General features: G+C 43.7%; 5 protein-coding genes across 6 annotated transcripts; 2 read left to right on the top strand and 3 right to left on the bottom strand.

Annotated features, from left to right (window-relative positions):
* The first annotated feature begins 131 nt into the window (after positions 1-131).
* dbr1 (debranching RNA lariats 1) lies at positions 132-3,596 on the top strand. The gene is made up of 9 exons (XM_060039992.1): positions 132-314; positions 644-854; positions 945-1,069; positions 1,161-1,241; positions 1,331-1,416; positions 1,529-1,753; positions 1,869-1,946; positions 2,035-2,180; positions 2,317-3,596. Exons 2-9 carry the CDS (start codon positions 658-660, stop codon positions 3,107-3,109), a joined length of 1,731 nt encoding a protein of 576 aa, XP_059895975.1. The 5' UTR covers positions 132-314; positions 644-657; the 3' UTR covers positions 3,110-3,596.
* A 44-nt stretch (positions 3,597-3,640) lies between these two features.
* Positions 3,641-8,507, bottom strand: rab5b (RAB5B, member RAS oncogene family). The gene is made up of 6 exons (XM_060039995.1): positions 8,384-8,507; positions 7,095-7,416; positions 6,591-6,742; positions 6,342-6,464; positions 5,848-5,941; positions 3,641-5,760 (listed from the first exon to the last, which is right to left on the bottom strand). Exons 2-6 carry the CDS (start codon positions 7,258-7,260, stop codon positions 5,645-5,647), a joined length of 651 nt encoding a protein of 216 aa, XP_059895978.1. The 5' UTR covers positions 7,261-7,416; positions 8,384-8,507; the 3' UTR covers positions 3,641-5,644.
* Positions 8,508-10,725: 2,218 nt separating this feature from the next.
* On the bottom strand, positions 10,726-12,515 carry crygs2 (crystallin, gamma S2). Of its 2 annotated transcripts, XM_060039997.1 has the most exons (3): positions 12,401-12,515; positions 11,749-11,991; positions 10,726-11,154 (listed from the first exon to the last, which is right to left on the bottom strand). In XM_060039997.1, exons 1-3 carry the CDS (start codon positions 12,407-12,409, stop codon positions 10,882-10,884), a joined length of 525 nt encoding a protein of 174 aa, XP_059895980.1. In that variant the 5' UTR covers positions 12,410-12,515; the 3' UTR covers positions 10,726-10,881. The 2 variants fall into 2 exon arrangements, with proteins under 2 accessions (XP_059895980.1, XP_059895979.1); XM_060039996.1 differs by lacking the exon at positions 12,401-12,515 and having other exon boundaries at positions 11,749-12,040.
* A 1,087-nt stretch (positions 12,516-13,602) lies between these two features.
* tbccd1 (TBCC domain containing 1) lies at positions 13,603-18,134 on the bottom strand. The gene is made up of 9 exons (XM_060039564.1): positions 17,991-18,134; positions 17,407-17,471; positions 17,063-17,329; positions 16,580-16,741; positions 16,249-16,365; positions 15,811-16,060; positions 15,138-15,324; positions 14,487-15,023; positions 13,603-14,010 (listed from the first exon to the last, which is right to left on the bottom strand). Exons 1-9 carry the CDS (start codon positions 18,028-18,030, stop codon positions 13,764-13,766), a joined length of 1,872 nt encoding a protein of 623 aa, XP_059895547.1. The 5' UTR covers positions 18,031-18,134; the 3' UTR covers positions 13,603-13,763.
* A 90-nt stretch (positions 18,135-18,224) lies between these two features.
* dnajb11 (DnaJ heat shock protein family (Hsp40) member B11) lies at positions 18,225-23,536 on the top strand. Its single transcript, XM_060039565.1, has 10 exons — positions 18,225-18,626; positions 19,102-19,258; positions 19,696-19,793; positions 20,019-20,151; positions 20,339-20,481; positions 20,679-20,761; positions 20,889-20,946; positions 21,428-21,539; positions 21,736-21,895; positions 22,038-23,536. Exons 1-10 carry the CDS (start codon positions 18,553-18,555, stop codon positions 22,100-22,102), a joined length of 1,083 nt encoding a protein of 360 aa, XP_059895548.1. The 5' UTR covers positions 18,225-18,552; the 3' UTR covers positions 22,103-23,536.
* The last annotated feature ends 3,738 nt before the right edge of the window (positions 23,537-27,274 follow it).

A 27,274-nucleotide genomic window follows, 5' to 3' on the forward strand; every position in this document is an offset into this window, starting at 1 on the left:
AAATTACATGCAACCAATAATATGGTAGTTTTTTAGTAATTGAAGTAATAGTTTTTCAAACCAATAGGGTGCAAAAAGTTACATGGGCTACCATTGTACATTTGTTGTGCAATGGAAAATGCTGCCATGGTTCTAAAATACATTTACCTAAAAGTGTGAACTACTGCGCATGTGCAAGAACAAGTCCAGCAAGGGGGGAAAATTCATTCTGTTTGGGATTAGCCTACTTCAAACTAGCATGTTGTCAAAGGATAGTTTCTAATTTTATATCCAGACACACTGAGACAAACGTATTTCTCAATTGAGTCTGCACCGTGAGTACTAAATTGGTTAGCTGTTTTTGTTTTGTGCTATTGTTTTCTTTTATTATTGCCAAATGTGGTTAGGAAAGCGTGTGTCGTGTGGTCCCCAGGATTCAATCAACCATAGCTATTGTATCTTGATATAATATAAAATGTTGTACTTATGTTTTGGTGATACACATGCACACATACCGTCTTATCATCCACAGATATTGCCAAATACTCTAAGCGTATATCAGTTAACCGAAGTCTGCACCAGGAAACCACATATAAGCCATAATTACTTATCGGTTGTTGGTGGCTTTTTGCGAATGACTGTTCTTTCCTGTGATGACAAAAAGGTAAACTGTCAATAATGAGGATCGCAGTAGAAGGCTGTTGCCATGGTGAACTGGACAAGATCTACGAGACAATTGGCTATCTGGAAAAAAAGGAAGGGGTGAAAGTGGACCTGCTGCTGTGTTGCGGGGACTTTCAGGCAGTGCGAAATGAGGGGGACATGAAGTGCATGGCAGTGCCTGCCAAGTACAGGACGATGCAGACATTCTACAAGTTAGTACTACAACAGTTTTGCAATTTCATCAGATTAATAGTCACTACACGATTATCGTCTCTTGATCTTCTAATCGTTGTCACTTGCAGATATTATTCTGGAGAGAAAAAGGCTCCAGTCCTCACCATCTTTATTGGGGGAAACCACGAGGCATCGAATCATCTGCAGGAGCTGCCTTATGGAGGCTGGGTGGCCCCCAACATTTACTATCTAGGTGGGTGGGAAATCACAGTGAATGTAATGAATGTTCCCTTGTCAAAAGTACTGCCTTCGTTGACTCGCTAGATTTCATGTTTTGTTCTTAGGATATGCTGGCATAATCCGTTACAAAGGAATAAGAATCGGTGGCGTCTCCGGAATCTTCAAATCACATGACTACAGAAAGGGTGTGTTTTATATGTTGCTTAGTCTAAGTATTGTGTGCTCCTAGTTGCTGGTCATTCTAGCAACAATGTTTTGTTGTGTATTCTCGCAGGACACCATGAATTCCCTCCTTACGGCCCTGATACTCTAAGAAGTGTTTACCACATACGAAACATTGATGTCTACAAACTCAAACAGGTGGCGTTCACAGCTGCACCTCATAAGACCATTTGTCCATTAAGATGTTTCATCGATTTAAAATAATCATTTATTACAAGAAGTAATTTTGTCCTAATCTATTCCCGTACAGATCCAAATGCCCATTGATATTTTCATGAGCCACGACTGGCCTCGTGGAATCTATAACTACGGCTGCACACAGGAGCTGCTGCGTAAGAAGAAGTTTCTCCGTCAAGAGGTGGAGACCAACACACTGGGAAGTCCTGCAGCCGCGGAGCTCCTTGAACACCTCCAGCCCAGCTACTGGTTCTCGGCACATCTTCACGTCAAATTTGCTGCCATGATGCAGCATGCAGTAAGAACAGGCTGCCTCTCAACCTTTTTTTTTTTTAATGCATGTGGGATATGTCCATTTAGGAAAGTGATATATTGTCTTTTTAATCTTCAAAAAATGTACCATCCATCTGCAGCCCAAGGCCAGTGGTTCTTCACGAACAACAAAATTCCTGTCTTTGGATAAATGCCTGCCACACAGAGAGTTCTTACAGGTGAGTTTTGAATTGGGATACACAGAGGCGTGTTATTCCCGACATGACAAGTGCAGCACTAAAAGGTGAGCATGTGCTCTTCTATCAGGTTGTGGAGTTTCCTGACAGAACCGATTCTGCTGAAGGGTTGGAGTATGACCCAGAGTGGCTTGCTATCCTAAAGTCCACCAACGGTCTGCAGAAGACCACTCCTCAGCCCTGGAACCCCCCAATGAATAACGGCCTCCACCAAAGGTAACCATTAGTAAAGTAACCAAAGTCACCAATGTAACATGATCTACAGGTCAATAATGAGTCAAACAAAATATCATCTGTACGCCACATCATTCTCATACCAACACTCATGTCGGACGGTCTGTCTTCGCATTAGGTGGAACTTTTCACCCTCTGAGGCGGAAATGATGCAGGTGTTGGATGACATGAACGGCGAGCTGGCCATCCCGGATAACTTCAGCCGGACCGTTCCGGCCTACGACCCTGCTAACCCCCAGCCCCGGGCCGTCCCCAGCTGCAGCACCAATCCCCAGACCACAGAGTTATGCGCCACCCTGGGTCTCACAGACCTCTACGCCCAGAAGGCCCAGCTTCTCTTAGACCCCGGAGGAGCTGACGGGGCCATGGCCGGCGAAAACGACGACGGCGACGATGCCCACAGCAACGGCAGCGCGGACGAACCCAGCGAGTATCCAACAGACACGTCGGGGCTGTCCAACTCCTGTAATCCAGACGAGATCACGATAGAAGACGAGTGGGAAGAAGAAGAAAAAGTTGAAGAAGATGTGGGTGGAGAGGGGAAGCAGGTGGCCGCAGGCGCTTGCGATTCAACGAAACGTGAAGCTGGCGAGGAAGGTTTGCTTTCTCCGTCAGGCACAATCCACGTCTCGGGCCGCATGGTCCTGCCAGAGCCCAAGTCAGGCGACTCTACCGGTCGCGTCGCCCTGAGCCCCATGAGCCTGCCCCCTCCCACCCAGTCAGCCCCGGCAGGCGGTGAAGAAGGGGCCAGTGATGATGCGGAAGAGGAGACGCCGGTGGTGCGCATTCCCAAGCGGACCAGCGATGAGAGCGAGGCGACAGCAGGCGGTACGGGTGTGACCCCCAGGATCAAACGGAGGAACCAGGTGATCTACGCAGCAGTGGATGATGATGACGAGAATGAGAGCTAAAGTAGCGGATCATTGTCAGACAAGTGGTGTTGATAATTAATTGTAAATTTGTCCCTTCACGTTGTACAATTATGTCTTACTTTTTTATACAGGTTTTTAAAAGCATAGATCTAGTTTATATATGTGCTGGCTTTTGTACCATGATGCAATGAAATATTTAAACTAGTCAAAGAAAGCTGTTCTATAAGTCATCCGTGCAGAGGTTCAGGGCTTTATTCCAATTAGTTAACAAGGTTAAAGGGCATGTTTTATTTGGAGGTTTTATTTTGGCAGAACATGCCACTTTTTAGACAATTTTTACTCCATCTAAAGACTTTCAGAGAATAGATTTTCTTAAACCTAAGTTTAAGAATTTCTGCACAACCTTTTTGTGGGTTACACAAATCAATTTAAAGTGAAAATTGTTTCTGAATAAAATGTTATTTCAACTAATGTGACACACATTCAACATTCAGCATGGCTGATCAATTAAAGAATCTCATCCGAGGCTAAGTGAAGGAGTTCTTTTGTGAGCCAAATGAGAGAAGCATGCAGCATTCTGTGCTCATGGCACCATAAACTGCTTTATTGAACAACACTTAACATTGGTTGCTGATGTTGAAATGGTTAGGAAAACCATTTTGACTTATGTCACCTTCCTTACACATGACTTATTCATTACTGAACTTGCTTGCAATCATGATTATGAAATACTCAGTCCTATATCTTTTCCCTAAACATTTTTACATGATGAAGCTATTTTTCAAGTGTCCTGGGAAAGAAATGCAAACCAAACCTTTAAATATTAGTCAGGGACACTGCTGTCTTTTGAACAGAACTAACGCATCTTAATTTCTAATATGCATGACAGCAGAACTAAACGCTTTTGCCAAATAATCTTTTCCAAGAATTTTACATTTGTGGAAATAAATTGTATAACTTATTTAAATCCATAAAAGATATATTTCTGGTTTACCTGTGCTCTGGTAAAATCAAAAAACACCTTCATTTAAAGTAGACGGTAACAGAACAGTGTATTTGACAAACCTTTTTACAACCATACAAAGAGCCATTAGTCTAATGAAAATGTGCCAAAGTATTGGTTAATAATACAAGCCATTGTCAGAGAGATGGTGTCCTTACACTGAGCCCTACATACACATGCCTCAGAGGGAAGCCCCAAAAATGTTTCACGATTAGGAAAACTTGGGACGAGGCACTTCTGTTTTCATTTCATAACTTTCTTCCCATAAGCCTTGGGAGGCAAACCAAGCACAAAAAAGTAAATATATAAAAAACAATGATCTCTAGTTCAATTATTTACCAAGAACGATCCTTAAGACGCTGGTTAAGATGAGGAACACAAAAATCCTCTTATAAGCAGGATAATAGGAGGCATGTTTAAATTTCCCTTTATGGTTAGACATTGGGATATATATGATTAATGAGCGTCGTCATCCTACAAGACTGGTTTTGTGATCATGTATAGCCCATTCTGTAATCAAAAACCTACTGAAGGTATTTTAGCCAGGTAAATGTGTTGGCCAATGAGCTTTAGTTTGACATGGGTATCAGTTTCAGGCTAGTGTATCGTTATACAAACCCAATTTAATGGGTATATCCAGTAATATTAATGCTATTTTGAGTTTTGATTTATGGTGTCTGTGTTACAGATGAGGCTGAGAGACCAGTGCTAACCAGTCTCTCAGCCTCAACCCCCCCCCAACACTAAGAACATTCGGTAAATAAATTAAATAAATATTTTACTTATTGGGAGTGTATGCTTGGATATGGGACTGCACATGTACACGACTTAATAGAGATCCACACAGGATTGTTTGGAGTAGGATTTGGGGATTATTCACAGTATGAAGTGCTACACAGTGAGGAGGGAAGAGAGCATGGTGCAGGATAACAGGGCCAAGCGTTGCTAAATTAGAGGAAAATGAGTAGCGAAAAAAAAAAAATCAAACAATCACTCAACCAAAACCGGCTGGAAATTCATCTCCCAATCAGCCGGTTGGGTTTCATTTCATCTTTCGAGGATGTAGGCCCTTTAAAAACACATGGGACAGTGACTGCAGACAAGGGCAGAGAACATAAAACATTCAAGATTAGTGCCAAGTACTACACTAAGCTTGCACCACTGTCTTTAACACCAACATCTCCTGCTCCTTTTTAGGATAGTCTTCCATCAAGACTTCTCATCGTCTCTTTTTAATTTATTCTTTTTCATCTCTTCTATCTCTGCATGCAGTAAGGAGTTGCCCCCTGCCTCCAAGTCTCCAAACTCTCTTGTTCCATTCTGCAGACCATCGGCAAGAGTGGCCCGGAGAACGAGGGTGCAGGGTGGAGGGCGGGGCAGGGACAGGGGCGTGGCAAGGCAGGGCCTTGAGTGGAGGCTGGGACTTCACCCCGGCCTCGCCGGTTTTGCAGGCTGGTTGAAGGTGAGCTGGGTTTCAGGGGGTTGGGAGGGACAGCTATTGTGGGAGGTGCGGCTAGGTGTGAGTGTGTTTGTTTGGGGGTGGATGGATGGTTTGGTTGTCAGAGCTAAAGCTAGTTTCCACCACAGCAGGCCCGGTTCGAGTGAGCATCTGGGTCCTGGAGGTTGACTCCACGGTGCCGTGCTGCATGCGTTGGGTTCTGGGTGTCTGTTTTTGGCATCTTTTTAGCTGAGAAGACAATGGTTATAGATCAATGATAATGCCATATTTTATCTTGCGTGTTAAATCAGAAGTCAGAAAAGGGAAGGAAATTACCAATGGCCAGGAAGAGTTCATTAACGTTCATGGCCGTCTTAGCAGAAGTCTCCATAAAGAGTAAGCCAGTGTCTTCAGCATAGGTCTGGGCTTCCTATTTCACATACAAATCACAGCAAAAGGGATTTCAAAACATCACAAACATAAAAACATGTATGATATCCAAGTAGTCAACAGGGATAAAGATTGGTTGTGTAATAATTGCCCTCTAATTACCATTCTGAATTGCTGAAATGTTTTCAATAAGATTGTAATTTAGTGTTGATTATATCAACAATACATACATTAGCCTACTGATTCAATGTATACAAATGTATGCATTGAATCAGTTGCCTTGACAAGCAGGATCATAATAACAGGATCATATAGACTGTATAATTGTAGTTCAAAACATATGCACTTGGGTTTATGCGTATCGTCAACAAAAGGGAAAGTAGTGACTTTATTGCACACGGCCCAGTCAAAGCACATTACAGGAAGATAAGGAACACTACCTCATACTCCACTAGTCTCTTCTCAGCTAGGTCAGCCTTGTTCCCTGCCAGGGCAATAACGATATTCGGGCTAGCTTGTCTCTGCAGCTCCTTCACCCAGGCCTTGGCTCGGTCAAACGTCTCCTGCACCAAAGCAGAATATTCCAGAGTGAGATTCAAATGGTTGGATGGAGAATGTGTCAATATTCCCTTGGTTCTTCAGTCGGCGGACGTTAACCATTATTTGAATAATTGCGAGTAAATGCCTACCGGCTTGGTGATGTCAAAGACAACAATGGCCGCCTGAGCTCCCCGGTAGTACATGGGAGCCAGGCTGTGGTATCGCTCCTGCCCGGCCGTGTCCCAGATCTCAAACTTCACCGTGGTGTCATCCAGACACACGGACTGGGCCAGGAATGCAGCTGTGACCAATGAGAAATATGGTTACTGAGTAGTTTTCATCCATTATGGAACAACCCCAAAAGCCACTACAACTACTCGCAACTACTTAGCTATTTAGCAGACAGATACTTGTATAGCTACTTTCAGTTAATACAAATACAGGTCATTAAGCAACAGCCAAGGGCCCAACATCCTTCTTAAGTATGCCTAAAGGTAAGCTGCAGACATTGGGGTTACAATCCAAAGCTTTGGCTTGAAGACATATCCTCATCACTACAAACACAACACTTTCTTGTCTTCTCCTACAAACAGATACACAAATATGCAGAATATATATACACATGTGCAAGTTAGGCTGTTTATTTCCCTAACCTCCTATAGTGGTCTCCTGGAACTCGTCAAACTGTCCCTTGACGAAGCGCAACACCAGGCTGGACTTGCCCACCGCCATGTCTCCCAGCAGAACCAGTTTGAACTGGCAGATTTTGGTCTGCGGTAGCGTGCCATTGGTGCGTCCTCCACTGCCTCTGGAGCTCATAGTGATGGAGAAGGGAGACGGCACGGTGCTTGGGCCTTCTCCCTGCTGGTTGGGGCGGGCGAGGGGACGGTAGCTTCTGGAATGGGTCTCGGAAGTGTTTTTTTGTTTCAAGGTTTGTTAACGTCCTCAATGGGTCTTCAACTTGTACTTCTTTAACTGTAGTTAAAAAAACATAATATAGTAAGATGCAGTTAATTTCCAAAAAGATTATTTACAATGAACATTAACAGAGTAATTCCTTTTGCTATATCACCAATTTAATAAGTCTGCAGCCCTGTTCTAAAATCATGTTTGTTGAAGAGATTGTGTTAGGTCATTAAGTTACAGTGAGTCAAAGCAAGTCAACAATTGCCCTCAAGGGCAGTGCGTTCCTTACACTTATTCTACACCAACTTAATTTGGAATAAATTTAAATAACTGTAAAGGTAAATTAAAAAACATCAGGGATTGGTTTGCTTGACAGTGGATACAGACCCAACAGAGACGCGTGATGTTATCGTTGAAGTAGGGATACAGTGTTGACATGCAACACACGCACAGCCTTTGAAAGAAAGGGGTAGGCCTACAAGCTCACTGTTCGGGAAAAACCTTACTGATGTTTCTCACTTTCTGTGCTGTATTTCCTCAACGTAACTTTATCAAAGTAAGTAGGGAGTAATGTTAATCACAGTGCGTTTTTTGCAATGAGCAAGGGCACCATTTTTGTTTAGATACAATCATTGAGCTACATTCTGATTTAAAACACGATTGTACAGCTGAGCATCCAATCCTAGGTAAAGATGCTGCTGCATTTGATACTGGTCTCCAGATGATGGATGGCTATTTGAAAATGGCATGACTGCGGATACATTTGGATATCGTGGATTATTTGATTTGTTATTGCTGTTGTAACGTTATGAGTTCAGAATACATTCTGGATCCGGTTGTTATTCCATCCATTAGTTCCATCATCAAGCCCCTAATGTAACTGAGGTGTCAAATGGACTCCGTTATGGTCGGTTAGGTTGAGAAATCCCAAACAGGTCAGAGCCTTTCGGTTTCTTCTGCTATTTGTTTTCATGAATTTATTTTATAAAACATTCAACCGATTTACATGATTTAATTAAAGTACAGTATCACTTACCTTTGTCAATGGTTTCGTTTCGGCAACCGAGAGCCAGCAGTCTTCAATGTTGACAATTTAGCTATCAGCTGGTGAAAGCAGTTATCACTTCCTGAAAGACGCGCATGCGCACTGACGATCGCATTGTCATTGTTAAATATAAAAGACAATCACCTCTCCATAAACCTCCACGATCAACTCTTAATAAATATCCATTGCATTAGTCCCACAGTAAACATATAAATACATAAATGTAAATGCAAAATATATATAAATACAAATCACATTATTCTATCATCTGAAACGCTTCGTTTTTCCCTGTGTTTTTTTCAATTCCGGACTGAAAAGGATGGCTTAAGACTAGTTTTAGCAGAACAGTTTTTAAACATGTATCAAATAAATATAAAAATTAAATATCTATTGAATAGTTGATGTATTTGTTTCTTGTCCGTTATATTGTTGCATGGACGTCCCACTCTTGTGGTCTATTTGGCATCACTGTGAAGTATAAATCAATACAAATTTAGTGAAGTGACGCATGTTTATTGATTAAAAATGTTACTTTGGCATCCGAGCCGACGTGAGGCGCAATTTTTACGGCTTGCGGACCAGGATTAATATATACTTACGAAATGCGAAAACAATTTTTTTATTATTTTGTAGAGAGTAGCCTAGTAGAAGTATGAAGATATAATCAACCTAAACCTAAACGGTAATCATGCCAGCCACAAACAGAACGAAAAATAAGTACACTGGTTTCGCTCATGACTGTGTCTCAGTATGTTTTTGTTTTAAAGATCCCATGGCATGAAAATTTCACTTTCTGAGGTTTTCTAACATTAATATGAGTCTTCCTAGCCTACCTATGTTCCCCCAGTAGCTAGAAATTTCGTTGGGTGTAAAACGAGCTCTAGGAATTCTGCTACGCCTTTGAAAAAACGAAGCTCTGACGCTTCGCTTTGGAATTTCCCCAAACTTTTTACTTTTTATAGCTGGCTTCATTGGAGATGGTTAGGTGATGGTTGAGTCACAATTGACTCAGGTCAAGAGTCAGTCTATTTGTTTTATGTTTTTTCCCATCGTCATTCTGGTTTTTCAGTGCTCCAGTTTTTTTAAATGAAATCTCAATGCAACTTCAACGGCATTGGCTTATGGTTAGGTCCAACCCTCTTGCAAAGACCTGCCGACCACCCTGTCTTCCTGATCCCCCTCCATCGACCCAGTTGTCCTTCCGCAACCCTTCCACCTCCCTCCCGTCCCCTCATGTCAATGCTGCGGCCCCTGCAGAATACTCTCTTTTCACCCCAGCACCCCCCTCCATGAGCTTGGGCCCTCCTCAATCGACCTTTGCTCAGTCTACTTCCAGTTCCCTCTCACCCCTGAGGCCAGACCCAAGACTGCATTCTGCACTAGCTGAGAGATTAGGGTCCTCCCTTTTGGCCTCTGCAATGCACCTGCAACCTTTGAGAGGCTGATGGACAGAGTACTCACTTGAATCCCCAGGCAGTGTAACGTTTACCAGAACGATATACTGACAAACGGGGGCTCCTTCGAGACAGCACTTAACTCGCTGAATCAGGTTCTGGAGAGAGTAGCTGCGTCAGGCTTGAAGCTCCATTCTAATATCGTACTCCAAATATAGCCTGTGTGTGTGTACTTTTTTGAAGTAATATTACACTTCAGTGTCTCTATTCCCATTGGCTGGCCTCTCCTGGACCTCTGTGGTCCTAAGTATGTAGGACGACACCAGGGAAGGCATGTGTGGAGGGACTGGGTATGGCCCCCATATTACCCCGGGCAGGTCCTGCTTACTGGAGGCTCCGGCAGAGGGAGAAGGATTACGGACCCTAAGTGCCTTGTCAGGGGCCAGGCTGGCTGGAGAACAACTAGTGAGTGGTCCTCAATAGACTGGGTTGAGTGGGTCTCTTCCTCCCTAGTGGGTTTAATAGCCAGAGTTTATTCTAGATCTCATACTGTGTTTTGGTTACCAAGGCATCCAAGATTTAAATTTGTGACAGTTGCTGTTGTCATCCTCTACTGTTTAATACGTTTTTGAAAGGTGTATTGGCAAAGGGAATTGCTTAGAACAGTCTTTAAACAGCGCTTTATACTGGGAGATCTATTACTCTATGCTGTAAAAGACTATCTTCCCCAGTACAAAACCTGTCTCTTTAAATGCAGGGAATGATTTCCTGTCTTTGTTCATCATGGCCTTAATTATGGGCTGATGAAATCCACTTTTCTTTTTATAGTTGCATCCGGTAAATAAAAAAATATACAGTAACATGGGTTTTCTCTCAATGACAGAGATATTAAGTGCAAAACATGCAAAACAAAGAAATAGTCTTGCCAACTATTGCCGCCAGATATCTTTTTATTTTGGTTGAAACCTCAGTTTTTTAATTCACAACAATTCATTCAAAATACATAACCAGAGCTGATGCATACCCTTCATAGAACACACCAATCAGTCACATTGGGCCAAATGTTGGCTGGTGGCTTGCTGCGTTCAGTCCAAGTCACTCTGTGATACGCCTGAAGGACTGCACGGCTGGGCTGACGGCACCCCAGTCACTGGGCTTGGAGTACTCGCCCTTCTCCATGAAGTACTGGCGCCCTCGGTAATTGGGCAGCTCGTAGAAGACCCACCAGCCGTCGAAGACCTTGCAGGAGTAGACCTCCCGCAGGCGGAGCTTGTCCTGCACCGAGGGGCAGTCCTCGATGGTCTCGTAGGCCTGGCCCCGGAAGTCTGCCTTCTCGTACAGCTGCATCTTGTACTGGGACCCGCTTGACTGGGAGCGGTGGGTGGAGCGGAGGGGTGGGAGGCGGTTTGGGTGAGAGAAAAAGGTTAAGGGATGGGATCACATCCAAACGTATAGGAATAAACATACTTTGGATTCACCTCGAAATGTGTGTGTGTCACTGCCTGTACAGTTTTCTCCAAACTCTGAAACATATTTTTCATACAACTATACAACTATTACAAACAGTGGGCAGTACCAACATACACATGCAGAAAACTATCCAGTTTGTGTTTTGGTATGAGAACTGTAACACTGGGTCAGCTGATAATAGCGTTCATCACAGAAACAGCATGTCAATAAAACGTGTTGATATCTATTGACAAAAGCCTGAGGTTACCAGTGCTATTGCCATGACCTTATTGGGATGCTGTTTCAGCACTCACAGCTTACACTTACTCTGTAATCAGTGAGGCTTTTGCTTACATCACCAAAGTGAATTACCCCTATGACAGGAACAGTTGTGCTACCTTGACTCCTGAGTTCATATGTACAGAACAGAGGAGGTTTTCATTGGATTTAGGAAAAAAGTGAAAACTGCGGTAGAGATGATACACAGCAGACCAAAGGCAGAAGCTGACTTACAAACTGGATCATCTTGCAGGAGCTAAGGCGGTCATTTAGGCCCATCCAGCGTTGATATTCTGGGTAGTCTCCCCTGGTCAGGACGTACTGGGAGCCCATGTAGTTGGGCCTCTCGTAGACCACCCAGGCCCCACTCTCCACACGCAGGGAGTTGCAGCGGCTCAGGTAGGAGTGGAAGTCCAAGGAGTCGCATTCACACTCATAGCGGCGGCCCTGGAAGTTCTTATCCTCATAGAAGACAATCTGGAAGGAGAGACTCATGGCGGTCAACATGATCATTTTCCCCAAATAGTTTGCCATTTTGTTTTTCAAAATGAGGCAAAACCTGTTGTTTTATGTATATATGATATTATTAACCACCATAGCCAAATAAAACATTGAAAATAAAAATCTATAAATAATAATTAGAGCAGTATTGTATAAAAACAAATGCCATTAAACACCTGGCGCCAAGAGACATGGCTGAGTCCTCCTTTTAATTGGGATGAAATCTCTTAATCAAATCAGGTGATACGATCTGACCTAAGGTCTAATTTGTCACTGAGTTAGTTTGGATTTGCTCAACTTGACATGAACATTAGTAAACACCCCCAGAACCATAATTATGCACTCAAAAACATTTTGCACCTTAATGCATCCATCAGTTACTCACCCTGCCCATCTTGGATGCAGTGTATAAGCTATCCTATTTGATGGTGTTGAGTGCTAGTAGTCCCCTGGAGGCTTGGTTGTTGGAGTAGCCTATCCACGGTTGCTTTTATATCCACTTCCATCTACAGCCACAGTGGTTGGCCACGGGAATGAGAGTGGGTAGTGAGGTGGACAATCGCTTTGTCATGAAAATGAGATCCAAAATTTGACTCAGTGATTCTGGTGCTATTCAGTTTTTCCAGAATGGCAAGGCAGGATTATGGTATAATGGAGAGGGGGGTTGGGGTGGGATGGCATGGGGGTCCATTGACCCGGTTTCTCTTCTGGCTGGGATCAATGCCCCCCGCCCCCCGAAACCATCCAACCTCCCTACACCAAAACACAGCCCACCTGGCTGCACCAAATGGCTGCCAAACTCCTGCCATGTGGTGCAGAACGGCATGCTGCTAGGAGTTACTTCAGTTCAAATGTAAAATGCAGTACCAAATGCATTCTCGAACTGCAAGTACAATATACTATGCTCTGCTGTTTTTAACTGCACATAAAAACACACAAGGTTTGTTAATTTTTTTTATGTATTTTATTAAAGGATTTGTAGAATATGTTATTTGAGGCTGCAGTGCAATTAAAGAGGAAAGGTCATTTTGATCACTATGCTACAGTAATAAAGGCAAAACAGTACATTTCCATTGTAATGACATAGTGACCCAGACTGGTCATAAGGAAGAAGGTGACAGCATTTTCATAAGTAACAGCATTTAGGATCCATTTTACAACATTAGCACTTCATATTTACATACTGAGAAGGTACATAAACCTAAAAACCCTATCATTCAGTATACCCTGAAGGACAATTTCCCTTAATATTTATTATAGTTCTACCGTTATGTCCTATTATACGTTTTTGAACTCTGGTAGCCATTTCAGGAGACACTTAGGAGTCATGCTTGCTTGAGGTTAAGGGTGTGAATAGGAGGAAGAAAAGTGCTACCAAAGAAGGGGTATTGTATCATATTGGTACCATAAATACTGGCAGCTATTTAGAAGTCTGCACACTCACTCATAAAATGATCAATCATTTTATGAGTGAGTGTGCTTGCAGTTAATTATCAGTTTGTAAATACAGTGTGAAGCACATTTTAATGTTGGATAGATTAATTGTTTTTTGCAATTGTTTAGAATTTCAGCACATCATACACAATAAATTATTCAATTTCTGGCTTTATTTCATCTGTTTTCAATGTTTAAAACTTAATTCCCCAAATTGTTATAGTTAATTAGCCCTTTGACAAAAAATAAACCCAATACCCAGGAGGTGTTCCAATACTGGGGGTCCTTATCAAAACAAACAAGACTATACTAAGTTAACATATTGCGTAATAACTTGAGGAAACCTGTGTCTGCTCCACTGCGTGTCTAATTCGGGCTTCATTAACATCGATAGCCCCCGGTTGGGCCTGTCCATCTGAGTCTGCTGAGGGTCCATTATAGGGGCCCTGACCAGGCTGGGTTTGGGGGGCCAGGTTGGACAGCTCCTGAATGTGGCCCTTATCTCGAAGCCAATCCAGGAAGTGCTGGGTCACCAATTCCTGGAACTGACTTTGTTGTTCTCTGGAAGTAGGGCAAACACATTACGTTACAGGAGAATCAAAGAGGAGCAAACCAAGTGTGGGAACAAGGCAACTGTCAAAAGCTTCTATACCATCAAGGGACACAGGGACATCCAATGAATGGCCTTCAGAATCAGGCACAGGGGAGGGCCCTTTAGTACGAGCTTCAGCAGAAACTGGCTTTGAATACTAGCTGTGCAGCTAGCATACTCTTTAGTATGCTCATTTGCTTCTAGGTTTCCATTGCATGAAATGTTACAAAGTTGTCTATGCATGCTGCAACTAGCTTACACGCTCTAGGATTATGCATAAAACCTTGATTGAAAAACAAGATATTCCATAGAGGGGTCATCACAGGGTGAGCAAAGTTATAGCATCACATGACTTCTGTGATGCTATAGATCTATCTATCTATAGCCATCACATGACTTCTGTGTCTGATTTATTTGGAAATGAGAGGGTAATCCTGCCACTCACTCATTGAGCTGGGAATCCGACACGATTCTCTGCATGTTCCGAATCCTCTTCTCTTTCTGAGCGAGCGCTGCCTGGTACACTGGAGGCAGCCCACCCGGCACCTCGCACGTGTCCCCCTCCATCGTGAAAGGCACCACCAGAGCGCTGAACTCTGCCGGGGGCAGGAGCCGGTAGCAGCCCGTAGAAGAGTCTGTGCTGGAAGGAGAGCTGAACGAGTGGGGTACAAGGCCGTCGACACCCAGCAGCAAGGGCTCATCCCAGAGGTTGGGCACCACGGCCAGCCCCGCGCTGCCCATGTGGTCCTCCAGGTTGGGGTAGTGCGTGTGGAAAGGCCCCAGGGTGATGCCTGTGTTCCCGGGCAGCAGCAGTGGACGGGTTGGGGTCAGTGTGTGGACGGTGCAGCGAGAAGAGGCTCCTATGGAAACGCGTCCGGCCACACACACCACCCGCACGTCCTCACAGCAGTGGATGTGGACACTGGTCTCCACGGGGCCCAAGACCAGCGTGCAGTTGCGGCACTTGTCCACACTCACTGACCTGGAGGGGTTTGTGTAACGCACACACAGACACATTTCTTTAGCAAAGCAAAAAACGTGACATAACCATGTCAATCTGTCCCCACAAGAAAATCCAGGAATGATGGAGCGATACCTTAGAGGTGATAAGAGGTATATAAAGGCGTGAGAGCATCTGTGTATTCTTATGTTGGCGCCCGTCAGCTTGTCCGAGTCTTTAGCCAGCGTCTGTTGGAAGACCTGGGACATCAGCAGCATCCCGCTACCAGCTGGAGCCATGTGGGTGTTCCTCACTATCTTGGCCCTCTTCATGGAGCCCTCCACTACAAAGGAAACATGCAAGGATTTAATGAAAAGTATGTGTGGGCAGTCTATACACAGACTTACACATAAAGCATACATGCAGTATATATCATTATTACACGGTTCGTGTAACACTACGTTCACTTGCAAGGGCCTTCCAACTTCCGCCGTTGAATTCTTTTTCGATAATTTACCGTTGGTAAGCATATAATGACCGTTTGAGGAAAGTGGATTTTTTGCCTCTGATTCCTGAATTGAAATATTGCATTTCAAATGCACAAAGAATAATGCATTTGCTTTGTTCCCAGAATTTTACTAAAGTAACAGACACTGACCAATTCTAAACTTCTTCTGAGAAAACAAATGATTGAATACAAGCCCATCATTCGACACAGACTCATTATACCTTTCTATGCACAAACGCTACACACTAGTGAGCTGTGAACTCAAGAAAAGGCTAATCCATTGAACCGTCATGTCATGGCTGCCTGTCATGTTCTACTCACCCTGTTGGGCCCAGGTGAGTTTCTTCCCCGAGTGCAGGCAGGCGGTTATGCCGAAGGGATTGACGGTGAGGTTCTGCCGGAGACAGGTGAGCAGCTGCTGCAGGGGGAAGGAGCGACTCAGCTTGGAGTAGCCCGCTTGCGCCTGCAGCGGAGCTTTGGTCAGGAGCTTGTGGACAGGATGAATAGCTTTAACAGGGTTCGCTGAGCCCTCTAGCAGGAGGCTCAAGCCCTGCACAGCTTCCAGGGACACCTGAAAAACAGACACTGCAGAATCAGCAAAAAAAATCTTAAAAGATAAAATAACAAAATAATTAATTGATCTGGATTTTATATTCCAATGCATAATAATAATCATTACCCCAAATATGAAGCCTTTTTCCTTATTCCAAGTTTGTTGTATTAAACTCAATGAACCACAAGCGGTAACATTTCTCCCACCTGACTGCCTCGTATGGCCTGGCCAGAGCTGGAGAGTTGGCCTGGTTCTACCAGCAGTTCCAGCAGGTCTCCCAGGTGACTGTACACAAAGGACAGGTGGGCATGGTCATCCCAGTTCTGCAGAAACATGGCAGGGAAGAGAAGAAACAGAGTAGAGAGAGCAATAAGAGACAGGGTAGTGATAAGATAGAAAGTGATACTACACAAAATAGTTCACTTTGGCTTGACGGGTTGCTAAATCAAGAGAATTAGGTGTAAAGTGGCAGGCTTTTTAATGACTTTGTTATTGTGATGCAAGGTAACATTGTTTGTTTTTTAACTTTAGGACAACCTTGTTGCGGGAACTGTTCTTCGACTCCCTCTCAGAGCAAGGAGAAGGAGAGCGAGTGCGGGGGCTGGGCCACTCTTCCCCAATTAGAGAGGTGCGCAGAGACACGCGGTTTAGCTGCTGGATGTAGAGGAAGAGTAGAAACTTCAAGGTGTCCACGAATAACTGAAAAGAAAGAGAGAGAGAGAGAGAGAGGACTATTCCACTGTTCCCTTTCATCTTAGCCCATCAAATTCAGATAATCTTCTACACCATATGATGGTAGTAAAAAGAATAGAACAACGTCAAATGTCAAGTAAAAGACTGCTGTTACTTACCTATCTACCAACCACCTGTATTTAAACCCAAATCCTAAATCAATCTTTACTCGCACCCACCACCTCCCAGTCCCCTTCAACAATCAAATACTCAAGGTCCTAAAGGGGGACCCAAACATAAGGATAGCATAATTCCCTTATAAGAACAATGACCTGAAGTTACATTTACCTTACTTCGCTGGTGTTCAAGCTGTTTGGAGTCCGAGCATTGGGACAGAGCCTCTGCCCATCCCAGTCTCTCCTCTGGTGGGCGGGACGTGAGGAGGTCAAAGGTCTCAAAGTAGAGCCATGCGAGGTCTTCTGTGAGCTGAAGCTTCCCACATGCGATGTGTCTCCACATAGGCCAACTTAAAATCGGGAAGCAGCCATCCCTTGTACGCACATACAGAGCCATCTTGCGAAGGTAGTGCAAGCCAAGTTTTGAAGGGGGCGCCACCTTTGAAAGAAATCATGCTTTAGATATGTCACAGATATATAGTGAAATGCCATATGCATTGTGTACAGTATAGTTACCTGCAGTGCTCCCAAAAGGAAGGGCCCCATCCGTGGCCAAATGCACACAGACCCTGACTCCATGGCTGTACAGAAAAGACCACATTTTATTTGCATATACCTTATGCAGAAATAGTCATAGTAAATTACTTGAGCATATTAACTTGAGCAAGTGAACGAAATCCTATATCTACAGAGAAGGGCTGTATATATTGCATATAAGACTAGGCTAGACTGTCAAACTTCAGAGCAATGGCAGTTACAAATATAAAAAGGTCCATGGCACAGACATGTTTCGTGGCAGTCGTATGGCGATGCGAATAGGTTCATACGTACGATACGTTACCATGACAACTGGCGAGATAGACCAGCTAGTTGGCGAATACCATTCGTTTTCAAGCAAATGTAACGTTAAGTACGATGCACTAGGCTTTCTTTCTTACACTTTACTTTCCAAATCGTGCCATTTGTTCCAGTAATAGGCTCAACAGTTTGCCGGGGAGACACCTCACTTTACAAACGTAAACAAAACAGTAAACCGGGATGGCTAGCGTTAGCTAGCTATGCTATGGAGTGTGATGGACACCTGCCTGCTTCTGACTTACTTTTAGCCACTGGGTTGCTCCCGGGAAAACGTTGTTCCATCTTGGTATGCCAACGAAGGCAATTGGGTTATTAACTTCTTCATAAGTGGAAAGAAGGACGAGAAAACTCTAGCCTGATGTTCTACATGTTTTGAGGGGGGTGTTCAATTGAGAAGGATGAGGAGGTTTCTTCTGGTTCTTCCTATTTGGCGCCCTCAGAAACATTTCAGAAGCTCCATCTGTTGCGCGCATCGCACGGGAGCGCGCCTTGTGCTATGGATGTTTAGTTCGGCTGTCCAATATGTATTCAATATTAATCTAAATAAATCATTGATTCGTGAGGTAAACTTGTGTTTTTGAAAAAGTTATAGGTTATTTTAAGGTTATATCTTATTTTAAAAGACAGATACAACCTTAGCAAATGCAGATTAATATAGTTTATATCTTTAAGAAAGGGGCTGGCCTTCTACAGCAGTGGGCGGATCTTCCCTGACAGGAGGAAGAAGCTAATAGACTGACAGCGCTACACCAGTTTTCAAAAGCCGGGTGCTGTTTTGGCCTTCTTCAAGCTTAAAAAATACCGATGGCCACGAAGGGGATGAATCTGTGTAATGTTTGCTGTCTGCTCCTGTATTTTATTACGGTGGTTTTGGCAGGGTAAGTCATTCTCTCACACAATACATACACTCTAGTAAATCGGCATAGCCAGCTGGTACACATGTTCCTTTGTGATTGGTCTAGCCGAGCACAGATCACCCTGCTGCATGTGGGAACCAGACCAGCCAGTTGTTCAGTCCTAGAAAGATTTATCTTGCGAGTACCTATTCAAGTGATTTGCAAACTAGTAAAATAGTCGGTAATCTGATGCGTTATAGTGTGATTGTGTAAATCGTAACGACTATGAAACGTTTCACATTTGCCACCATGCAGCTCGTTTCCTATTCAATGCTGTTGGTTGCTATAGCTAGCTGGTTTACTAAATCAAATAAATAATAAAAACACATGTTATAACATACTAACAGTCCTAGCGATAGAGCTGGGGAGCATGTTCCATACATTTGGTTTATTCGGCATAGCCTGCATTTGTTTATCTAATCTCTCTCGTCTTCTTTTTCGCTTGCCCCTCCTTCAGTCGAGATTTCTACAAGATCTTGGGGGTAACCAAGGCTGCTTCAATCAGGGATATCAAAAAGGCCTACAGAAAGCTGGCACTACAATTACATCCTGACAGAAACCAGGATGACCCAGAAGCTGCAGACAAATTTGCAGACTTGGGGGCTGCTTATGAGGTGGGCATACGTGTTTTTTAATAAACTATAATCTATAGTTATGTACGATTTTGCTACTTTTGAACTAGAAAGAAAATACCTATAGTTGGTAGTCATTTCAGTGTATTTTATGTTATGTTTTTAACTTGAGAACGTATCATCATCATCCCAAAGTAAGCGATCTATTTGGTTGGCGTTAGAAACCCTACACCGATCTTGATTGGTCGAACAGACCTTGTGGCTGCGCGTGATTGGTACACGCGTTACTGCTCTGGCTGTCACAAAAACACGACGTGGATCTCTGGGAGTGGCTCAGATACTAAAGCCGTGTTGCAGGTGTATTTTAGTATTCTGAATCTGACCCCAATGTCAAAGATATCGTTTTATTCTTAAGGCCGTGGCATTTATGGTTGAATTACTTTACAATATATGCACATTTCCTGTGGTTCTCTTCTTAGGTACTCTCAGATGAGGAGAAGAGAAAACAGTATGATGCGTACGGAGAGGATGGACTAAAAGAAGGACATGGTGGTTCACACAATGATATATTTTCAAGGTAAGTTGATAATGAAAAGTTCATGCTCTCATGGCAAGCTGGGAATGAATCCTCTTGGAACCCCCTCCAGCCCTTGTTACAGGTACATGTTGAGATTACAGTTTTGTATTTTAACCGACTATAATGTATTCAATAATACCACACTCGCACATCAATAAGGAAATGTTAATAAATGAGTATGTTTGCCTGGATACTACATGTTGTCTCATCTCTTCACCCTTTTAGCTTCTTTGGAGACTTTGGATTCATGTTTGGCGGCAACCGGCAACAGCAGGACAGGAATATCCCCAGAGGAAATGACATCGTTCTCGATCTAGAGGTCACGTTAGAAGAGGTGTACTCTGGGAACTTTGTTGAGGTAGATGAATGCCTTTACTATTGGGCTATACACTCGTGTCTGTATCACACTGAAAATCGCAACGCATTATTCAGTATGCGTCACATGTGTATATATATCAAACAATAACTCATTTTCCAACATGTTCTTTTTTTATATCGCTTTTTAAATAAATGTTTTGTTTATCTGCTCTATGTTTGCTACAAAGGTTGTCCGTGTCAAACCTGTAGCCAAAGAGGCACCCGGCAAGAGGAAATGCAACTGCAGACAGGAGATGAGGACAACGCAGCTCGGACCCGGACGTTTCCAGATGACCCAGGAGGTGGTCTGTGACGAGTGCCCCAACATCAAGTGGGTCAAAGCTGCTATGTTAAAAAGTCTATTGTAGATCCCTTTCATCTCTCAAATCGAGTCAAAATTTCCCACGGACCTTAATGTTTCTATTCATGTGTTCCTCAGTTGAAAGTCTATCATAAATGTGCATGTCTTTTAGTGTACAATGTGTGTAAATATACATGTGTGGTTTGACTTTGTTTGACTGATCGTAGGCTGGTCAATGAAGAGAGGACTCTTGAGGTGGAGATTGAACAAGGGGTGAGAGATGAGATGGAGTACCCTTTCATAGGGGAAGGTAACGGCCCGCTCACCAAGGCTCTGAGTCCTATGCTACCCCAACACTCAAATCTGTCCCTGTGACTTTGAGTAATGCTTACATTTGCGCTTTCAAGTTCCGATTTCATTGTCACCATAATGCACAGGTGAACCTCACATTGACGGAGAGCCCGGGGATCTACGATTCCGCATTAAAGTCCTCAAGTATGTTCTTTTACAATCCCATTTATTATCTGACGATGGCTCTGTTCGAATTGGTCCCCTGCAGCTCTAAGAAGTACACTATTTAGATCATTATCGTTTTGTAGTGTTGTCGGAAATGTCAGTGTACAAATTTGGTACCACACATAATGAATAATGGGTATTTAGTAGTGCACTGTCAAAGAAGTGTCCTACTAATGATTGTCATTGTATTCATCTTATAGAGCTGGTATGGCGTGCATACAGATGCATTATGCAATTAGGCAGTCACATGGTGACATCAAACGTATGAAGCCTTATTTATGAGATCAATATAGTATCTGCGTTCACAGTAGAGGGAATGGGAAAGGGATAACAAGTGAGCTATTCAAACACAGTCATTGTTAAGCTTTCATCTGCGAACAACATCTGTCAATTGCGGCAAAATCTCTGATGGATATATGTATGGAGGGCTTCATAGACTTGGTTTTACATTTCTCTTTAGACATGCTTTATTTGAGCGACGGGGGGATGACCTCTACACCAACGTCACCATCTCATTGGTAGAGGCACTGGTTGGCTTCGAAATGGACATCACACACTTGGATGGACACAAGGTGCGTTGTAAAAATGTCTTGAGGGAAGAATTATTTTTCTTTTCCAGTAGTAAAATGATATCCTTTCATTTTTTATAGTTCAAAAGATTATTGCTCAAAACATAAGGGACATGTAAAGACTACAGGATTGGGATAAAAACTGTTGATTTTTGTGGGTCTAGATTTCATGCGTTTTTTGTTTTGTGTTTAATTCCAGGTCCATATAGTGAGAGACAAGATAACGAAATCCGGTGCTCGCCTGTGGAAGAAAGGAGAGGGTCTGCCCAACATCGACAACATCAACCTCCGCGGCTCCCTCATCATCAGCTTTGATGTGGAGTTTCCCCAGACGCAGTTGGATGACAATCAGAAGGACGGTGAGCGGAAGCGGGAGAGAGCATGGAGTGGAGAGGGGCAGATGCAGAGAAAGAGAGAGCAAGTGATAAGGGACAGGGAAGGAGGACCACAATGATGGTTACTTTGCGTTCTAATTCTGTTTTTTTCCCTCGCCTGTCTTAGGCCTTCGGAGTATCCTTAAGCAAAGTTCGGTACAGAAGATTTACAATGGACTTCAAGGATACTAACCGACTAATGGACACAGTCTGGACTTTCTAACACAAAACACACACATACATAGATAGATACATAAATACATGCACACACTTTCACACACAATGACAACTATCATAAGTGTGCTCAATGCACCAGACCAGGGTGTATTTATTTTTGAGTTGTCTCAGGATAGCTTAAGCTGATTGATTTTTACTTATTTTTGATTTTACTTTTTTATGTTCTCCAACTTTAAAAGAGTGGCACATTGGCTGCTTACATTTTTAAATAGGATGCCATAAACCCATGTAGTGTCCATTTTGTCCGACTATTTCCCACCCAGCCCCAACACCAAATCATAATTTCTCTTTGGCTGTTATCTTTCTTTGGTGTTTTTTTTTTTTCCCTGCCACAAAAGACCATTCAATCTGACACAAACATTTTCACTATCACTATAATGGTTACGAATTTGAACTGGATGCTGAAGATGCACACCGACTGTGAAGACACGGTTCAACCCAACCTCCATTGAACCCTGCTCCACAAGACGTCACACCACTCCTCCTTCTCTTCTTCATTACTTTAAATGAATATAGGACTACCCAACAGTTGGTTTATAACGATGACCTATGTTTCGTTTTTGTAATCCCGGATCGGCTGTAAATAGGAAATAGGCAGGGGGCTATTGGTGTGTTTTGTTGCCTCTTATTTATGTTTGTGTTTTCCGTTTGGTTGTGGGGATTATTTTAGTGGAGTGCAAGCTGTCCATCCTTGTTGGGCGTCCAGGTGAAACCTGATGAGTGTTGGCCTTTAAACCGAACAAGTGGAATTCCGTCATTACAATGAATTGGTGGACTGAATCAGGGCAGGACCTCTATCTGCTTTCAGTTAGCACCTTTCACTCTCTCTGCGCTCTCATTCTCGCTCTCTCACTCTCACTCTCTTTCTCAAAACTGATCAAGCAAACCATGGTTGGCAGTTTTTTTGTGACTGAAGCATTGACAAACTTTTTACTGTGAATGAACCTAAAACATTCTAATCGTAGTTGTTTACTTTTGCCTAAAATCTTCGCTTTGCCCCACATGGAATCTGACATCACATTTTGTTGTTTAGCTAAAAATGGATATGGAAAGTCATGCTGTAGTTTCTAGCCAGTTTTACAGAGTATGTAAGGGAGGGGAAATGTACTTTTTGTCAAAATTCAGATTCTATATAAAAAAAAAAGGCTATTGTCGTAGCAAGATTACACCAGTGGATGGCGTCAGAGCTTCATTTAAAACACAACTTGACAGGATTTGCCACGACGATGGAACGGGTTTCAACAAGGGAAGCTATTTGTATAGTCTTGGACGTATTTTGCTGAAGAGGTTTTGTTATCCTTGAATAAATGGGTTTAACATTTTAAAAATCTGCTCTCTAATTTATGAGATATTGACCAGTTCTAATGCTGCAATAAAAACTAATTGTAACGTTTTCCTTTAATTGAGTTTGCGACACAAGAGAATCGTTGGTTGGGTTTGCACAATTATACACTATTTATAGATGTACAGCAGTTTAGCTCCAGATTATTTGGTGCGATATAGGTACTATATCATGGTGTCTAATTGTGTGTGTTTGTGTGGGTGGTCTCTGTCTCACACTGGGACGACTCCTGTCACACCCTGACACACGCTATGACCCAGATGGATCCACTCACACTGTCTCTAGATTACTGACAGGACTGCTCTCAGAACACTTCTGCTGTAAAAGTTGGTTTGTCACATTGTTTCTGTTTTCAATAACAGTATATTGCTTTATTTTATAATATATTTAAGTACTCTTTCATTACTGTGTCCATTTGCCATACTGTGTGTGTGTGTGTGTGTGGGGGGGGGGGGGGGGGGGGGAGCAGACAGGGTGTGTGGGCGGCAGTCTCTCAGGGACTCTCTGTGTTTGGGTGCTGCAGGCAGTGGACGTCCACAGGAATCTACTGGGCCACAGATACTCTCTGGTGTGGTGCAGCGTCTGCTCATCTGCCCACAGCAAGGGGTTCGTCCTTTGGTCTGTCTGTCTGCGTGTGTATTAGCTGAGCGTGTGTAATAACCCAGTATTATCCTTAAAGTCGTGTATATCCGATCTCTCCCACACGTGTGTGTGTCTTGTGTGTGTGTGTGTGTGTGTGTGGATCTGTGTTGTGCATGGGTGTCTGTTAAGTCCGTGTGTGTGTGTGTGTGTCGAATGAACTCCCACAGTGATAGTGGAAGGCTGTGGTGGAGGGAGTTTCCTCTGTGGGCCCACCACACATCCCAGAGTTATTATCAGCCTGGAGTGGCTCCAATGGGAGAGATGGGGAGAATGACTGACAAGAGCGAGAGAGAACGAGAGAGGGCTCTTTAACCTTGATAAGACCGGTGGGACTTGGCTCATAACCATAGCACACACACACGCACACACACACACACACGCACACACACACGCGCATGCACAAGGGGGCGAAAAAAACCTTAATGGGAGGTGTAGCGCGTAGTTCACACATGTCAAATCTCATTGAAGTCGTGCACTTGTTGATGACTAAATACCGCGATGGCGTATTATTAAGTCTGAGGCGGCTCAGGCGTGGCCTCCCCAGTCAGATGTGGTGTCAGACGACGGCTACGGCAGTAATGATAGCATGGAGTCTGTAGGCACCAATCACATGAGGGCAGTACTGCCTCTCTGAAGACATCCTTTATTAAATCCCTTTTGTATTACCCTCAATCCCCCCTCCGCCAAAAGGTGTTTGCTGTGTATGCATGCCCATGTCTGTGTGTGTGTGTGTGTGTGTGTGTGTGTGTGTGTGTGTGTGTGTGTGTGTGTGTGTGTGTGTGTGTGTGTGTGTGTGTGTTTGTGTGTGGGGGGGGGTACATATGCATGTACATGTGCATCAGCATATGAGTTGTTGATGCAGATAAGTACAGGGATCACACTTGACCCTGAGTGTAATGGCTCGTAAGTGTAGCTGCAGGGTTAAGAGAGGCACAAGCTAGAGGAGGGCTAATTGAGCAATCTGCCTCTGCTTCTCTCTCTCTCTCTCTCTCTCTCTCTCTCTCTCTCTCTCTCTCTCTCTCTCTCTCTCTCTCTCTCTGACTCTCTCTCAATCTGGCTCCCCTTGCTCGCTCTCTCTTTCTCTAGCTGTGTGTGTGCGTGCGTGTGCACGAGCATGTGTGTGTGTGTGTGTGTGTGTGTGTGTGTGTGTGTGTGTGTGTGTGTGTGTGTGTGTGTGTGTGTGTGTGTGTGTGTGTGTGTGTGTGTGTGTGTGTGGCGGCGGCGGCGGCGCCAGTGGGTGTTTTGACCTGCTCTGACATGGCAGTGTGCTCTGTTAATGGTGCCTGACCTGTCGGGAGCAAGGCTATGTTGAGCAGAGCTCTGGAACCAAATACACCCGCAGCTTCACTCAGGGAAGAACACACACTCTGCAAAAGACTCAACCCCAACAAAAAAGCCACCCCAACATTTCTCAGGTTTGCATGGTTTGTTTTTGTAATAATGTCATAAAAAAATTGAAGTTTCTCTTTAACTCTTTTGTCACTTTCAAACTATTTGAATTAAAAACAAGACTACAACTACACAAATATTTCCCATTGAACATTGAATCCAATGATCACTGACAAAATAGAGATTATTAAAAAAAGTATTAATATTAAACAAAATAAATGCTGCATTGGTCCATTGATGTGAGTACTGTAAAAGTGCCGGTTCAACAAGGTTAAGAAGCCCGAATTCCCCTGCTTGACCTCAAGGCTTGCTGCCAATGGCAACAAGGATGAGTTCAACGCGCAGCGAAACGTAATCTCATGGTTTTGTATGTGTGTGTGTGTGTGTGTGTGTGTGTGTGTGTGCGTGTGTGTGTGAATGTGTGGGATCATCAACGTTCTGTGACACCAGTTTATGCCATGACTGGGGAAGACAGCACACAGGAGGGGTTTGAAGGGGAGAGAGAGACAGAGTAGAAAAAATAGGACTTTATCCAAAATAAGAAATGTTGACGGACAAAGCCTGCAATCTGCGGTATCTGGGCATAAACAAACAAAGGGCAGCTTTTGAAAAGAATAATACATGTCAGCCGTGTCCTTCTCCTGCCACAACTTTGAACACCGCTGGGGACGGCCATTGCGCCGCTGTGTATGTCGTGTTGCTATATTAAAGACAGTCACCTCAAAGGGAAAAGCCTCAACTATTCAACAATTGAATGGTGGGGCTATCATTATGGGTAGCGCGGGCAGGAGAAAAAAAAAGCGGCTTTAGGATTCTTTTTCCTCAGCAACTTCAAGCCCTCCTGTTAGCTAGGACGAGCTGCTGTTTATCCCAATGCCTTTCTGGGGCCTAAACATAGTCAACTGTCATTATGGATATCACCCCCCACTCCTCCTCCTCCTCCAACAACACACATACACAAACGCCTCTCTCTCTCTCTCTCTCTCTCTCTCTCTCTCTCTCTCTCCCTCTCTCCCTCTCTCTCCCTCTCTCTCTCTCTCTCTCTCTCTCTCTCTCTCTCTCTCTCTCTCTCTCTCTCTCTCTCTCTCTCTCACCCTCTCTCTCTCTCTCTCTCTCTCTCTCTCTCTCTCTCTCTCTCTCTCTCTCTCTCTCTCTCCCTCTCTTTGCCACTTCCCCTTAGTCTGTGTTCCTCTCTCTATATCGGCCCCTGTCTCTCATCAACTTTCATCCACTTTAATGTTTCTATTAATTTATTTTATTTTGCCATCTAATGACCCGTGTCGTGAAGTTATTTGAAGAAGATGGGGTGTTAGGGGGTTTTTCCTGGTCTGCCACATCCTGGGGTAGAGAGAGAGAGAGAATTGGTGGCTGAGCCGGTACAGGACAAACACTGTTTGAAGACCACCTATATGGATGAAAGCCCGCCGTCTATAGACAACATAGCATGAGCGGTATAATGCGTAGGGTTAGGGTTAGGGTTAGGGTTAGTAACCCATCTCAACTTGTAGAGCACCGCATTTACAGTTGCGTTGAGTAAGAACATACCCACGGGCGGGAAATGGCCAGATTCAAGACTCTATACTGTACACGCTGTGTAGTAGGTTTCACAAAAGGATTTTTCATTCTGGCCCCCCTCTGCTCTTTAACCATCAGCGCCTGGGACCTGGGATGCTTGCCGGAAACCGCTTCCCGGCAAGAGCCTGACCGCGTCCAAACTCCTGTGAGTAGAAGCCATATTAGATCCCTCACAGAGA

Source organism: Gadus macrocephalus, chromosome 20, assembly GCF_031168955.1.
Source record: "Gadus macrocephalus chromosome 20, ASM3116895v1".
In the NCBI taxonomy this organism is placed as follows: domain Eukaryota; kingdom Metazoa; phylum Chordata; class Actinopteri; order Gadiformes; family Gadidae; genus Gadus; species Gadus macrocephalus.

What these genes read in the sequence shown, in the direction of transcription:
- dbr1 (XM_060039992.1), top strand. Translation starts at nt 658, where the DNA reads ATGAGGATCGCAGTAGAAGGCTGTTGCCATGGTGAACTGGACAAGATC. An exon ending in ATCACATGACTACAGAAAGG is followed by an intron (nt 1,242 to 1,330) that starts GTGTGTTTTATA and finishes GTATTCTCGCAG; the next exon opens with GACACCATGAATTCCCTCCT. An exon ending in CACACAGAGAGTTCTTACAG is followed by an intron (nt 1,947 to 2,034) that starts GTGAGTTTTGAA and finishes CTCTTCTATCAG; the next exon opens with GTTGTGGAGTTTCCTGACAG.
- crygs2 (XM_060039996.1), bottom strand. Translation starts at nt 12,027, where the DNA reads ATGATCATGTTGACCGCCATGAGTCTCTCCTTCCAGATTGTCTTCTAT. An exon ending in CCTGCAAGATGATCCAGTTT is followed by an intron (nt 11,155 to 11,748) that starts GTAAGTCAGCTT and finishes CACCGCTCCCAG; the next exon opens with TCAAGCGGGTCCCAGTACAA.
- tbccd1 (XM_060039564.1), bottom strand. Translation starts at nt 18,030, where the DNA reads ATGGAACAACGTTTTCCCGGGAGCAACCCAGTGGCTAAAA. An exon ending in TCCTTTTGGGAGCACTGCAG is followed by an intron (nt 17,330 to 17,406) that starts GTAACTATACTG and finishes TTTCTTTCAAAG; the next exon opens with GTGGCGCCCCCTTCAAAACT. An exon ending in TTGAACACCAGCGAAGTAAG is followed by an intron (nt 16,742 to 17,062) that starts GTAAATGTAACT and finishes CTTTCTTTTCAG; the next exon opens with TTATTCGTGGACACCTTGAA.
- dnajb11 (XM_060039565.1), top strand. Translation starts at nt 18,553, where the DNA reads ATGGCCACGAAGGGGATGAATCTGTGTAATGTTTGCTGTCTGCTCCTG. An exon ending in ACTTGGGGGCTGCTTATGAG is followed by an intron (nt 19,259 to 19,695) that starts GTGGGCATACGT and finishes TTCTCTTCTTAG; the next exon opens with GTACTCTCAGATGAGGAGAA. An exon ending in GGATGACAATCAGAAGGACG is followed by an intron (nt 21,896 to 22,037) that starts GTGAGCGGAAGC and finishes CGCCTGTCTTAG; the next exon opens with GCCTTCGGAGTATCCTTAAG.
- rab5b (XM_060039995.1), bottom strand. Translation starts at nt 7,260, where the DNA reads ATGAGCTCCAGAGGCAGTGGAGGACGCACCAATGGCACGCTACCGCAG. An exon ending in CCAGGAGACCACTATAGGAG is followed by an intron (nt 6,743 to 7,094) that starts GTTAGGGAAATA and finishes CATTGGTCACAG; the next exon opens with CTGCATTCCTGGCCCAGTCC. An exon ending in TCTTTGACATCACCAAGCCG is followed by an intron (nt 6,465 to 6,590) that starts GTAGGCATTTAC and finishes GCTTTGGTGCAG; the next exon opens with GAGACGTTTGACCGAGCCAA.